This window comes from Callospermophilus lateralis, unplaced genomic scaffold (genome assembly GCF_048772815.1).
Source record: "Callospermophilus lateralis isolate mCalLat2 unplaced genomic scaffold, mCalLat2.hap1 Scaffold_101, whole genome shotgun sequence".
Lineage (NCBI taxonomy): Eukaryota > Metazoa > Chordata > Mammalia > Rodentia > Sciuridae > Callospermophilus > Callospermophilus lateralis.
The window spans coordinates 3,215,766-3,230,183 of record NW_027510272.1 but is presented as its reverse complement, the minus strand read 5'-3'; the positions used below and the strand labels follow the sequence as shown (position 1 = coordinate 3,230,183).

At 34.4% G+C, this 14,418-nt stretch overlaps 1 protein-coding gene across 1 annotated transcript in view; it reads right to left on the bottom strand.

Moving 5' to 3' along the window:
* LOC143388197 (zinc finger homeobox protein 4-like) overlaps window positions 1–14,418 on the bottom strand; it is a 95,242-nt gene that overhangs the window by 6,316 nt on the left and 74,508 nt on the right. The window contains 3 exon segments of the mRNA XM_077107966.1: window positions 264–464; window positions 684–817; window positions 7,835–7,951. Of these exon segments, the coding sequence (XP_076964081.1) occupies window positions 264–464; window positions 684–817; window positions 7,835–7,951 (452 nt within the window).

The window sequence follows — 14,418 nt, the reverse complement described above, 5'->3', positions numbered from 1 at the left end:
TGCCCACATGAGTCATTTGATTAACATTACAGATATAAAAAGACTACAAAATACGTAATTAATTAGGCTATGCTTTGTATCATATTTTTTTTCTCTAAGCAAAAGAGACCACAAATGGGCCTCCACTGTGATTTCTATAACACAGTCAATAAAAGACCTTTCAGTAGCTCAGAAGAAATAAATTTCTACCAACCCATAATTACATATTTGCATTGATAGTTTACCCAGATCATGACACATACATCAACATTTGGTATCCTTACTGTCATAAGCAGCATCTCCACACAATCTGGAGACACACTGCGCAAATGAGTCAGGTGCAGCTGGAGATGCATTTTGTTTCTGAGGACGTCCTGGCAGAGAGGACAGCAGATGACTGGTTGCACTGAGTGCTGCGACAGCACGTGCATCTGGATCCGACTTTGGTCCCTACTATTGTAGTTACAATAAGGACACTGATAGAACTGGAAAAGATTGAATAAACATGACCTCTGTGAGTTAATGCATTTTGATGACTTCAGAACTTTGGCAGTAATACCAAGTGTTAATAATATTGCCCTTGGATATGTCTATGTGCATTTCAATCACATGGAATTTGGGGAGCTCTTAAACTATTAGTAACAGGTAAACAAACAGACAAACAAAAAGAGATTTCCACAACAAAGGAAAACAACATTATTTACCTGTTCATGACAGAATTTATTGTCCTCTGAAGGTTTTGAACTTTTTGTTGCAACATCCTCTTCTTTAGCCAACAGGAGTGGCTGGGTGCCCCCTGCTACACTGACTTTTAGCTCCTTCTCTGGTGTGATTATTCCTGATTGCAAAATGAATAGAGCAACTCAAATTATAAACATTATATCATAAATAGAAAATTATGTTTTTCAAATAACTGACTCTCAATTAACTGAGTCACAAAAAGAATTAGGCAAGCACTTTTAAATGATGCTCAGATCAAAAGACAAGAAACACATCTTTTTGTCCACTGACTAAGTAGACTTTATAAATATATTTTCAAATGTACTCCTGTCTCATGTTTAGATAACCCTAGGTGACCTTGAGAGGTTTATCAATAACATGTGCTCTCTGGTGTCCCAGAATGCCTTCATCGCATTAAAACCAATCTATTCCCATTCACAAATACAAACTCAGAAATTCATTATTTTTACTAATATCTAATCAGCTATTTCTTTTTGAATCTCTGAATGAAGAGAATATTTCAAAATTCTGAGAAGAGCTGGCTTGATATAACTCAGGAACTAAAATATTTTGACATCATTAATGGATTTAAAAATCAAAAGGTTGTTAAAGCAAACCATACATTACATTGCTATTGCTATTGCTATTAGGGATATTGTCTTTGCTGGAGATGTTTTAGCACTTGGCTGTACACACAGCATTATAGGACAAATCTTAAGAAGACAATTGCTTTATGAGGTTAATCCAAATACTTGGTGTTAAAGACGACTTAAAATTTTGCCCAGATGAGCAATGTAATATGGTGGAGTCTCACACACATCAAAGAAAAGAGCACAATTCTAATTTCCCAATCTAACAGAAAATTCTTTCCAGCATCAATTTGCCTGATAATCTCCTCTGTGAGGCTGGATATTACAGCGACATTGGGTAGGCATGTCACATACATCTCAGGACAAACACAAAACCTCATTTACCAGCCATTCCAATCTCATCATAGCACGGCATCATCTGACCTTTTTTCTGCTGTTTATTATGAGTATTTCTAATTTTAACTTTCAATTTTCACCATCTTCCAGTCAATTTGCAACTAAATTATTTCCAGGGTGAGGACACTATCACTGGACAACTGGGTGCAAATACATCTTGAAATGCAATGAAGCTAAACCATTGATTGCTATCAGACCCCGCGTAAATATATAGTCCAGGCGTAATCTGATTGTATGCTGTGCATGAAGATTTATCTTGATTTTTCTTCAATCCACATGCAGTTCATATAAATGAATAAATTGAAGTGATTTTTTTTCTTTTTTTCAAAATAACCCACTTTTAATTTAAAAATAAGGTCAAGGGTATTTTGGAAACAAAATAAAAATGAACAATATTTTTACTCTGGGTACAGATGCATAATATATACCATATAAATAAATTCAGAAATCTCAAATTCATAACAAATTCAAGGGTTATACTGAGGAGACTAAATTAAAATAGAATCTAAATGATATAATGACAATAATTTTATTCCTTTAGGTTTGAATTAGTTCCTGACATACAGAATTAGTGCTGAGTTTTCTACAGATTACATTGATATTGATTTCTGAATTTATAAGCATTGGATTTTATTTTAATTAACACTTTTGTTCTCTATTTCCATATGCTGTAGAGAAATTCAAATTCTTTTCAGATGTTTAAAAAATAACCTGTCATTTGTATTTGAATAAACTTAAATTTGAAATAAATTTAAAGTCTCATTATATTGATTAAAAAGTATCTGATTATCTGATACCTAAAGATGTGCTAAAACTGGGGATGTTCATCTCACAATTAATAAAAATTCATTTTTCTTTCTCAGAGGAAAGGCAAAATATAATTTATGCTTAGTAGATGTTAAAAAATTTACAAAAACAATATGATATTTAATATTTGCAAATTCACTGTTTTCGTATCAGATCAAGTTGTGCAAAATTGACTGTCATTAGAATCATCAAGTGCCTATCAGTTGCCTCCGCCTGTGAAATTTTTCTTTAAAAGTTTCTATTAATGAGTAAGAATATGCTATTTTAGAAGATGAATACACCATGATGTACCCCTTTTCATTATATTTTGCTCCTAGTAGAATTGGACAAGACAAAATTATAAGTCCATTCAAGACTATCACAAAAAAAGTTGAAAAAAAAAATGTCCATGACATTTGTTGCTTGTAGGCCATTTGGAGCATCAGAAATAGAATAAACTTTCCAGAAACTTTTATTAAATGTATATTCATGGGCTTAATTGAAAATACACACATACACAGACACACACACACACACACACACAAATGTGTATCTTATCCTGACATTGATATCATAAAAGAGAATAAAAGACCACACATTAGGGTGCCTGCTTGTAATCTCAGCAGCTCAGGGGGCTGAGGCAGGAGGACTGCAAGTTTGGGGCCAGCCTGGGCAGTGCAGCATGACATCATCTCAAAATAACAAGTGAAAAGGGCTGGAGGTTTAGTTCAGTGGTAGATTGCCTAGGAGTTCAATCCCCAGTAAACCAACCAAACAAACAAAACCATAAAAAAAGTATTAAGTTCAAGATTTGAGACATTTTACTAAGCCTATACAGTGATGTGTGTTTTTTGTATAATTTATACCTGTGTATTAAGGATATATTGCCTTTATTTTATGCTTATTATATTCATCAAAAACATAATTGCTTTGGGGGCTAGGTTTGTAGCTCAGTGGTAGAGTACTTTCCTCGCACGTGTGAGACAATAAGTTCTATCCTCATCACCACATAAAAATAAATAAATAAAATAAAGGTATTACATCCATCTACAACTAAAAATATCTTAAAATACTGTTCTGTGTTGCATCAAGAAAGGAAAATTTAAGTTTCAACTATTATAGGGCTATTTGGCTAATTAACTGCATTCATTGAACCATGAGTTTTCACATAAGCTGTGAAGTTTCCAAAGACCATTTTGCTTTAAATTAAGAAGCTATAAAATTATAAATAAAGGCTAGCCTGCCTAACTTTAGCTATGTGCCCTAGAAATGAAAATAACTCATAGTAAGTAGAAGGAGAGAATACTGAAGTATAATAACATATGACAAAAATGACTCTTAAGCTTGAGGAGGTTGGGAGGACTATTTTTTTAATATATCCTTATTTTTATTTATTTATTTATTTTTATGTGGTGTTCAGGATCGAACCCAGGGTCTCATACATGCAAGGCAAGTGCTCTACCCCTAAGCCACAACTCCAGCCCTGGGAGGACTATTTGTAAAGACAGTAGAAGACACAGTTTACATATATTTGTCTTTTATACTCAGAGGGGTGTTATCTCGAGTATAATATTATGCCATTCCTGGCAAAGTACAGGAAATTTGCTTGGTTGTTTTTCCTGAATTCTAATTTCCTAGACATGTCTTTTATTAGATAAAGGCCAATTAATTTTAGGAAGGTTCTGATAATGTTCTGTGATTAGTTAGTTTGTATTTGCAAACTTAAATTTGAAATAAACCCAGTTTGTTACCCTAGACCAGAAAAAAAAATTGAAATAGATCATAATATATTTTGTGTCATAAAGGACACCACAATATTCTCAAAGAACAATGTCATTTTAATGAATTTTAACTAAAAAATGAAGTCAAATTACAAATAAACACTACCACATAGATGAGCCAATGATTATCTGTCAGTTATAGGATTAGCTAACTTGCATGAGATTGCTAATATAAAAATGACATAATTCATTTCAATTCAGATGCCACCTACTTAATAACTCTCAATCCCTAAAATACAGAAGGTTGTAAAATGGTTTATACTCATAACAAGTGAGGAAAATCCAATAATGCATGTGTACCCCTAGCAAATCTTGAAAAAAAAAAAACAATAAAACAAAACACTGACTTTTTATTTATGAGTCAATATATTTGGTAAAGTTTGAATACTATAAAACTTGGATATAACAGATGTTATTCAACTCTAAATAACTCTAAATTATAATTACCAGTACAGTATTCTTTCTAATGAGAGTAGAATGAAAGGATAATTTTAATTGCAATAATGAAGGTTAATTTCCATCTTTCCTCATGTTTACTCCCTTATTAAAAAGTGGTCCCCTTAGCCACGGCAGAGACATATTACATTTTCAATGCAAATGTATTAATCTGGATAAACTCTATATTAATTCTTGTACTTCACAGAGCTATAATTTGGATTATAATTAATCTAAAGTGGCACTAGATTTAAATGACAATATAAATGAAGCATTAGGAGGCTTTTCTATTATGCATGAATATTCAACAAATATAACTTGCATATTGCCACGTCTCATTTTGAGAGCTCCAGTCCTACAGATTAGTGTCAGTAACACAGCACAACAGCTTACACAAACATAGCCTTCCTAACGTGTGTTAATTCCTTCATTTTTAAAAAGTTCTATGTTTTATTGAATTTTTTGGAATGTATAAAGAATATTTCATGTCCTTAGATCATTTCACATTTAGTTCAATGAATATTTTTGAGAACAGTTCATTTCTAGGTATTTTGATTTAGAGATAAGTAGAAAAACATGGTTCCTACCATGAGCTCATGGGTTGGAAAGTGGGGAGAGGTGGAGTGTATATGTGTTTGTGTGCCTATATATTAGTTGTGTGTACACGTAGTATATATTTGTAGGTAGTTGCTGTATAGAGCCTGTATATACAGACACAAATACACATATTATACATATTGGTATATGTATGTACATATATATGCTATGCATTCTGAGTTGATTTGCCTATTAAAGAATAAATTCAAGAAAAAAAAAGTTCTATGTTTAACTGGGGTCAAACTGTTTTCCCATCTAACATATTAAGATAGTAATTACTTTATAATTTTGCTAATATTCTTTTGACAATTTTAACTGATATAATATATATGTATATAGGATATGTTATGTGGATTGCTATTTAATCATTAGAAATATTTACAAAGAAAAAATTCCATGTAATAATTTTTAACCTAATAATTGTCAATTTAAAAAGCATAAAACCTTGTTAAAAAGTTCATGTTAATTTCCAATAACAAGAACTGTCTTGAAGGCTAGGAGATTTCAAAGCTAAAGATTTGCATCTCAGCATTTGCTTTTAGTTGGTCCTTGCTTAGAGCTAATTTTTATCCCTGCAGATACACCTGGGGAAGCTTTTTTATGGGAATAAAATTTGTTTTAAATAACTACCATTATGCAATATTCTGTGTCCTCTCAGACACCCGAGTCCTGTCTGTATTGTACAATTAGGCACCCAAGGAAGGACCATAACTCATCAGGCCGTTAGGGAGTCATTGGGTCCATTATTTATGCAGAGCAGTGAACAGCAGCACCAGTGGAGGTAGAGCCCTGCATCTGTGGTATGTTCGAAGCAAGACTCTTTCCTCAATGGTAAGATTAGATCCATTTTCAAAGGATTCCCAGAATCCATCCTTCACAAGGTACTAGACATTAGATATTTCATACTTCACATAACATCCTATATCAAAGTATTACATAGGCGCTCAGCAAAAGATAATGTGATATCTGGGTGTTTTACACAGGCTTCTGAAGAATAAGAAGGATACACTTTGCAATCTGTTTTTGTACTACTCTGAGAAAGTCATCACTAAATACAGATAGATCCTGCTGTCCCTGAACAAATCAAGCAACTAGTCTTGATGACGTCCATCCTAAAGAGAGTAAATGGACCACCTTACTATTTCCAATCCTTTTCAAATAAAGTTTAGATAGTACTACCCTTGACATTAACTGATCACTAGGTTCTTCAAATTCCTTGTCAATAGCCTCAGGAGGCAGCCTGCTACTATACTGTTATGGCATCTTTTCAGAGATTTCACTTTAGTCTCAACACCAACCTTAGATCCTCTTTGTTTAAATCAAATTAGAATCATATGTTAGATACCACATCCTAGAAGCAAATAACAAAGGCACTTTTCTCCCTGGAATCCTCTGAGACATTTAGTATTAAAAGGTGAGGGTGGGGGAGCAGGGAGCCACTTTAGATCATTTTTGAATGGCATGTAAAACTTAGACATGAAGAGATGGAATTACAAATATAGGATAATTCAGATTTAAATAAACTTGTATGTAAAAAATGATACATTTGGCTCAACCCAATATCTTCATAGTGAATACAAGCTCCTTTATATGCAGCTGTCACTAGAATTCAAGGAAAAGATAGATGACTACCTGAAACTAATAGGCTTGAACCCGTTTCAGCACTTCTTCTGCTTCAATGAGTCCAAAAAAATAAAACTAGGTATAGCGTACAGCAAAAGTAGCCAATGTAATATTCATTGCGACCATAGATTTCCATCTCATACATACAAAGCATGGATGAAGCCATATATTTGCCAAATCAAACACAGAAAAAGCCTTAGGTATCTACACCAGATGCTGACCTAGGGTTTGTTTGTGCACAAGTAAATGTCATGACATGAAAGTTTGTTTTCAAAGACAGTAGCTTTCATTACCAGGATTTGTCTATTCTGGAAGATCAAAATTACCCAGCACCTAATCCCTTTTCAATGATATTTCCTCTTTCTTAGGCTGAATCATCTGTAAACTTTTTCACTGGATTTTGTTTGAAATGCTTCAAATAGATGCCCTTAAAAAGGGCAAATTCCTGAGTGTAGGTTGAAAAAAAGAGGAAAAATAGCACTTATTTTTAGGGTTACATGGTTTGGGCAGGGGTACATATGACTGAATGAAAAAATTCAAGTGATATCTAATCCTATGCTTATGAAAAATTAATATGCCATCAGAGGAATCACAAGTATAGCTAAGATTAATGAAAGGCGCTTAAAAAATTACAAGCACACAAACTGACTTGATTAAAAAATAATCTCGCTGGTTGTCCTGTAATATTCTTCAGTTTATCCACATCTATTCTGTCAGATGGTTAAGATTAAAAATAGGTCAATGGGAGGCTACTGATAGAAATCACATGCAAAATGCACATGCAATGAATAGTAGTAGGAATGTTCAGACAGTTTAAAATAAATAAAAGCTTTTAATAAGCTTGGTGGGGGGGGAGTGAAGGAAGGGCTGATTGCAGCAAATGGAGGGATAGAGGAAAATGAAAGGTGAAAGAGTGGAGTATCTTACCAGAATCTTTATGGGAGCTCTTGCCTTCACCATTGTCTCTCTCACTTGTGTGTTTCTCATCATCCTCGGCCACTGCTGGGGGCTTAATAGCTCCTTCTATCTCCTCACTTTGTTCTTCTGTTAAGAAATGAGACCAGTGAATACAATTGAAGAAAGAAGAAAAAAACTAAAACACACACTAAAATAAACTTGGTGGCCACGTTAAAACTTTATCCATGAATTGTCTGTAGCTATTCCTACTCAAAAGAGAGAACACACATTTATGTAAAAGTCCATATTAGAACATGTTGACTGTACCCATGCAATTTTTTATCTAAAATAACAAAATTTTTAATCCACTGAGAGCCTGCATCTATACTGAAAAAAAAGAAGAAAGAAAGAAATCATTTTTAGTATAATTTGATATAGTTTAAGCTGAAAAGATGAAAAAAATGGTGGAAGGCATTTCTGTACTTTTAACAGTAGAACTTTCTAACAACATGGACCTTATTCCATGAACTTGAATAGGTGTCAGAACAAATCAGATTCTTAGCAAAAATTCTTAGTGAAATAATGTGGTAACAGTGGGTTAAATAAAAGACAGGTATTACTCCTTCCTTCAGATACCAGACCTCAGAGGAATTCTGTGAAATTTTGGTAGAGGAAGAGTTTGAAGCTTCAGTTATAGTGGGGGGTTTTGTATATTTTTTTTAATAGGGAAGACTATATAGAGCCTAGGACATAACAAGGTATACTTCTATGACAACCACATCACCCCACACCTCATTCACTGGTTCACACCAGCTAGATTACATGGAAATCCTCATAGTAACTCAAACCTATTTAATTATTCTGTAAATCTTAGCTATGCCACTGCTGGTGGATTAATCTGTTTATGCAGTTAGCCTCTATGCTGGGGCTGTGCAGCACTAATCCGTGAAAGGCCCACTGTTCTCTTTCATCCTGCAATCATTTGTCTCTCAGTGTGCTGATGTCACATTTTAATGAATTTTTAGCAATCTGAGTAATGCCAGATAACCAGGCTCTCAACGCCCCACAGCATGGCATGCTGTTTTCATTGCAGCACAAAAAATAAAAATCATATTCCCCGGTTCAGGTGTGAATTACATAAATTAGGAGAAGAAGGTAAAATGGGATTTGAAGCACTAGGCTGCTCAATTTCATAAAATCTTTAATGACCATATAAATTAACCCTGGAAAGGCAAAAGGTCATCGACACACATTTGCATACACTCTTCTATTTGCTTTTGATAAGCACAGCTTTTATGCAGAGAACATGATATAATTAACCCTTCAATAACCATACAAAACACTGCTACGGACATTTTAAGTGTCAAGCATTAACTGAAAATTACACACTGAATACAATTTTCATTGCAAATGCTATAGTGATTGAAAGGGGAAATTGTGGCCCTCTCCACACCCCATGTTTTATTAATAACATTCTGACAGCAGATGGAAATATCCACTGTCATATGTAGCAGCTGAGCACAAAAATTTATATTTAGTGCCTCACTTGCCAGCCATGCTCTGCAACTGTGTGAGTAGGAAAACAACAAAGGGGAAATAGTTCTGGGCTCTATAGAAAACTCCAAAAAGCTAAAGGGAAAACAAGGACATTTAATACATTCAAATAAGAGTTTGGTTCTACTGTGAGTCCTTCAAGGCACCATAGGAATCCATTTATTCTATTTTTGCACTTTGCACAAAAGCAGAGGGGAGACCCCAGTGAAGGTCATCAGTCATCTGAGGGCTTGGGGGAAGCTTCCCTTTCAGGCAAAAACACATGGAGATTTTACTATAAGAAGATAAAGAATCTTTTCTGGTTCTCTCCTGCTTTCACCCATCAGTGACCATCAGTTACTGATCCAACTCAGGATCCCTCCTTCCAGCACTGGCTGGACTGGTGGGTATGGTGGTCCAGATAAAGCTGGAAGGCTGTGGTTCTGTCACGCCCACAAATGTGGTATGATATCCAGAGTCAGGCCCGTGACAATTTCTTTTCAACTATTGTGGTGAAGGGATGCAAGACTTATTTGAGAAGATTTACTGGACTTTTCCCCCAGGGCTGGAAAATGAAGTGTCAGAGTGCTACTGAGTGTCCTTATCTTGAGGGCACATAAAATTGTAAGGGCTATCGCAACTCACATTAATAAAACATTGTGTGTCAGGAGAAAAAAAAGAAAATTATGAAGGCACTAAAAGAAAAGCTACAGTATAATCTTGGTCTCATCAGACAGATTTTGCAAGGTCCTCTTCTTCATTTTCTGGTATGTGTTTTAAGTGTGAGAGAAATTCCCAGACATGTTCTTCTATACATCACTGTGGTGTCTGACCTCCGCCTGACCCTGGCAACAGTTTGAGAATCTGAATGTGAACAAAGACTCTGTGTCAGCAGCAGGGAAAGATTGTGGGATAGACTCTCCCCATCAACTTAATTGCAAACAGCAGTTCTGAGGCCATAACTTTGCCTGGCTCTTCCAAGCCACAACTCATAACCCTCAGAGGTGGATTTACCTGCAACGCCTCTGCTTCTGTGACTTTTTTTTTCCTCTCTCTCTCTTTTTGGTTCTTCCTTTGAAGTAGGCAGGCAATTAGCTGTAATGCTCAAGCAATTCAGACCTGTTTTGTGGTTTAGAAGGCGAAAGCTGTTTATTACAGGTAGGCTCTTTGGAGCCATAAGAACTTTGCAAATTTTTAATCATGCAAAAAATAATCACAAAGTAACTTATACACACCATAAAGTTTCATATATGTCAGAATAAAAGGTCACTTTCATTCTCAAAGAGAGTTTTAGAAATAAATTTGACATTCATTATATAAACAGACTTTAGAGTCATGAGAATTAATGTGAAGAAACCACTTTCTCTGGAAAAACCTATAGGTTTAGATTTGGGGTCAGGGGAGAGAGCACAGCTACATTCTAATTTCCAAGTACCACATTTCCTCCATTGTAAAATACCATAAAATGGTAGATGTTTTACAGGGGAAAAATATATGATATTAAATGTCTTAAACTCCTTAGAACTGAAGGTATAAAAACATTACATAAGATTCCAAAAATAAAGATGCTAAAGCAGTCTTCATTTTCATCACTGTCTCTAAACTGTTACATACAATAATAAATGAAAGTATTATAGCATTTCGTAGTACTGATGCATTCACGGAATGTGTATTATTAATTATCCTTTGCTTCACGGAATATAAAAAATAAAATCTATGTTTGTATCTTACTTAAGCACAAATGTGCATTAGATTCCACTAGAATTTCCCAATTTTCAGACAAATGATATTTTCATTTTTAAATGTTACAGGATAATAAAAAGAAGACAAAATACTGTAGTCTTATATTACAGAAGTATGATATAATTACCTTCCCCCGGCATTTTTAACATGCCTGAAATGATCATCTTATGTTACTCTACACCCACACACCAACTGTATTTAAAAGAGAAGTTTTTGAATGACTAGCTTAGAATACTTCATTTGAACAAGAAAATAATGATTGGAAAACCACTTTCAATTTATCCTACAAAATCATAATATACAATTTCTAAGCAAATCTACTTCAATGAGATTCCTCTCATCTAAGGCCAGCCAATTGTGCTCGTTTCCCTGTTTCAGTATTCACTTGGGTTTGGGAACCCTCAATTCTGAGTTTTCTAAGAAATACTGTGCGATTTTTAATTTTTTTCAACTCACACATAATAATTGTACATATTTATAGGGTAAGATGTGATAATTTGATACATGTGTAGTGATATACTTTATTCATGTATAACATGTAATGATCAAATCAGGGTAATTAGAATTTCTGTCTCCATAAACATTTATAATTTCTTTGAGTTGGGAAACTTCAAACTCTTCTAGTTTTTGCAAAATATATTCTAAATTGTTATAAATGATAATCACCCCACTGGGCTACAGAATATGAAAACTTATTCCTGTCTAACTGCATTTTGGAACTCATTGTCCAACTTCCCCCCAACCCTTCTCTCCTACAATTCTGAGTCTCTAGCAAACCTTATTCCATTCTTTAAGATGAACTTTTTGAGCTTTCATATGAATGAAAACACACAGCATACTTTTAAAGCCCATGGAGTGATCATGTAAAAGAGAAATAGAGGATGGTCACTTAAATGTCTTCAGTTTTATATATAGAGCATCTCTATTCAAGATAACTGGCTTGTGAGAATTTTCTCCTGGACTTTTCCAAGGTCCCTTTGTTCAGTTCTTCTCCATTCAAATCTACCCTCTATATTTTCTACTTAAATCTGACTCCTCTACTTAAAGTATTCAGTGACCCCTATCACATAAAAAAAGAATGCTCCTTCTGTGCAAAGCAAGAATACCTCTGCCCTGGTGTACACCCATCTCTCTTCATTTCATACCAAGCAACTAATATGCAAACTTTAAAACATCAGAATCACCCGGAGGACATGTTAAAACCAATTGCTGGGCACCACCTGTAAAGTTTCTAATTTAGTAAGTTGAGAGTAAGACTTGTGAACTTGCAACTCTAACAAGACACCAGGTCATGCTGATGCTTCTCGTACAGCTCATATTTTGTAAGCACTGTGGAACCAACATCCATCTGTTCATAATGTCCTCTTTCTCCCTATACTTATCATTATATTTCCTATATTGCATAGAAATGGAAGGAAACCCTCATTGATATACAAAATTACATATAAGAGAATTTGAGGGGGAAGGGAAAAAATAAGGAGAGAGATGAATTACAGTAGAAGGGGTAGAAAGAGAAGATGGGAGGGGAGGGAAGAGGGATAGTAGAGGATAGGAAAGGTAGCAGAATACAACAGTTACTATTATGGCATTATGTAAAAATGTGGATGTGTAACCGATGTTATTCTGCAATCTTTGTAATGTTTTGAATAACCAATAAAAAAATAAAAATTAAAAAAATCTTATCTAGAACAACTTTTCTTTATAGTATAACTCCCACTTTTTTCCCTTTCTGACCACCTTGGGAAATATCAGTTTCAAGATCTGGAAAAATAGAGTTAATAATACCTACTCCATATGCTTATTATGAGCTAAAGTATAAAAATAAGTCAACACAGAGCCTAGCATAAAATAAATACTAAAACTGATCATTGTATTGATACTAGTACTGTTTCATTGTTTTCTTCAACAAAAAGTCTTTTCTGAACTTCAAACTAAGATTATTGTTTTGGGGTAAGTTTTTTTTTTTTTCTTTCCTGTAGATTGATGTCAAACAATCAAACAATGTACCTATATAATAGTATATGGAAATTATATTAATATTTCTGCTTTGCCTTAATAGGTAAACATTTTCTGAAAACAGTGATGTATTCATCTTTGTGCAAGAAGCACCTTGAACAGTGCTTGGAAAATAGTAGTCCTTTGATATATTTTAGTTAGAATGTTAAATTAAATTTCGGAAGCAAAATTAGGTGAAGAAAGGGAGTAGTCCTAATTCTATCCCATTCCTCTATTGCCCTTCAATAAAACTTCAAAAGGTGTTTATTTTCTCTCTGAAAAATCACACTCATCATTCAGCCCTCTCTAAATGTATGTGTGTAGCTTCTATTTTCTAAGTACTTTTCTCAAAGTCACTAATGACCTCCATGCTATAAAATCTAAAGGTCACTTCTCTGCATCTTACTTAACTTACTTTCATCAACGGATGTTGCTACTCTTTATCTCTGGCAAAAAGCACCTCTCTTGGATTTCCTTGTATTAGACTACTATGATTTCATCCTACGTCTCTAGAAGTTCACTCTAAAAGTTTACTTTTGGTAGGGACTCACTATTTCATTAAATACCAAATGTCAAGCACCTCCCCCATTGGTACCAAGCCCTCTTCCTTATTTATATTATCTCTTTATCTGATTTCATCTAGTTCTATAGATTTAAATTACATTATATACAAACACATTGATGTCTAACAGGTACAGCAAACTCAATATGCTCAAATCAGAGTTCTTCAACTTAATGTCCCTCACTCCATTTTTCTCCCAACTTCATCTTTTCAGTTAATGGTGCCACCATCCACCACAAGCCATTCTGGACTCTTCTCTTTCCCAATCACATGCATTATATCCATCAACAAGTTCTTGGAAGGACTTCTACTTCCAAAATATTTAGTTCATACAGCATTTATTTACTTTGCATTTCCCTTGCCAGTATCGTTAGCAACTTATCTGTATTACTGTAATGGTCTCACAAATAAGTAAGACTGACTCTTGCTTTCCCATAACTTATTCCGTAAAGCTAATCATCACCTGCAGGGCTTGTAAAAACCGATGCTAGATCTCACTCCCAGTGTTTCTGATTTAGGTCATGGGTGGGTCCAGGAATATGTTCTGTGAAAAGTTCCCAGGTTATGCTATTGCTGTCTATGAGAGGAGTACACCTTAAGAATCTCTGCTCTGGTATATCACCTCTTTCACATCCTTTTCCATAATTATTGCAGTCTAAAAATTCCTTGTTGTTTATTTATCTAGAAGTGTCATTTAATATAAGGGTCACTGATATACCTTATTCATAATGTGTGCCCAGAAGTCCCACGCACAAAGAAGGAACTCATCAACATTTTAAGT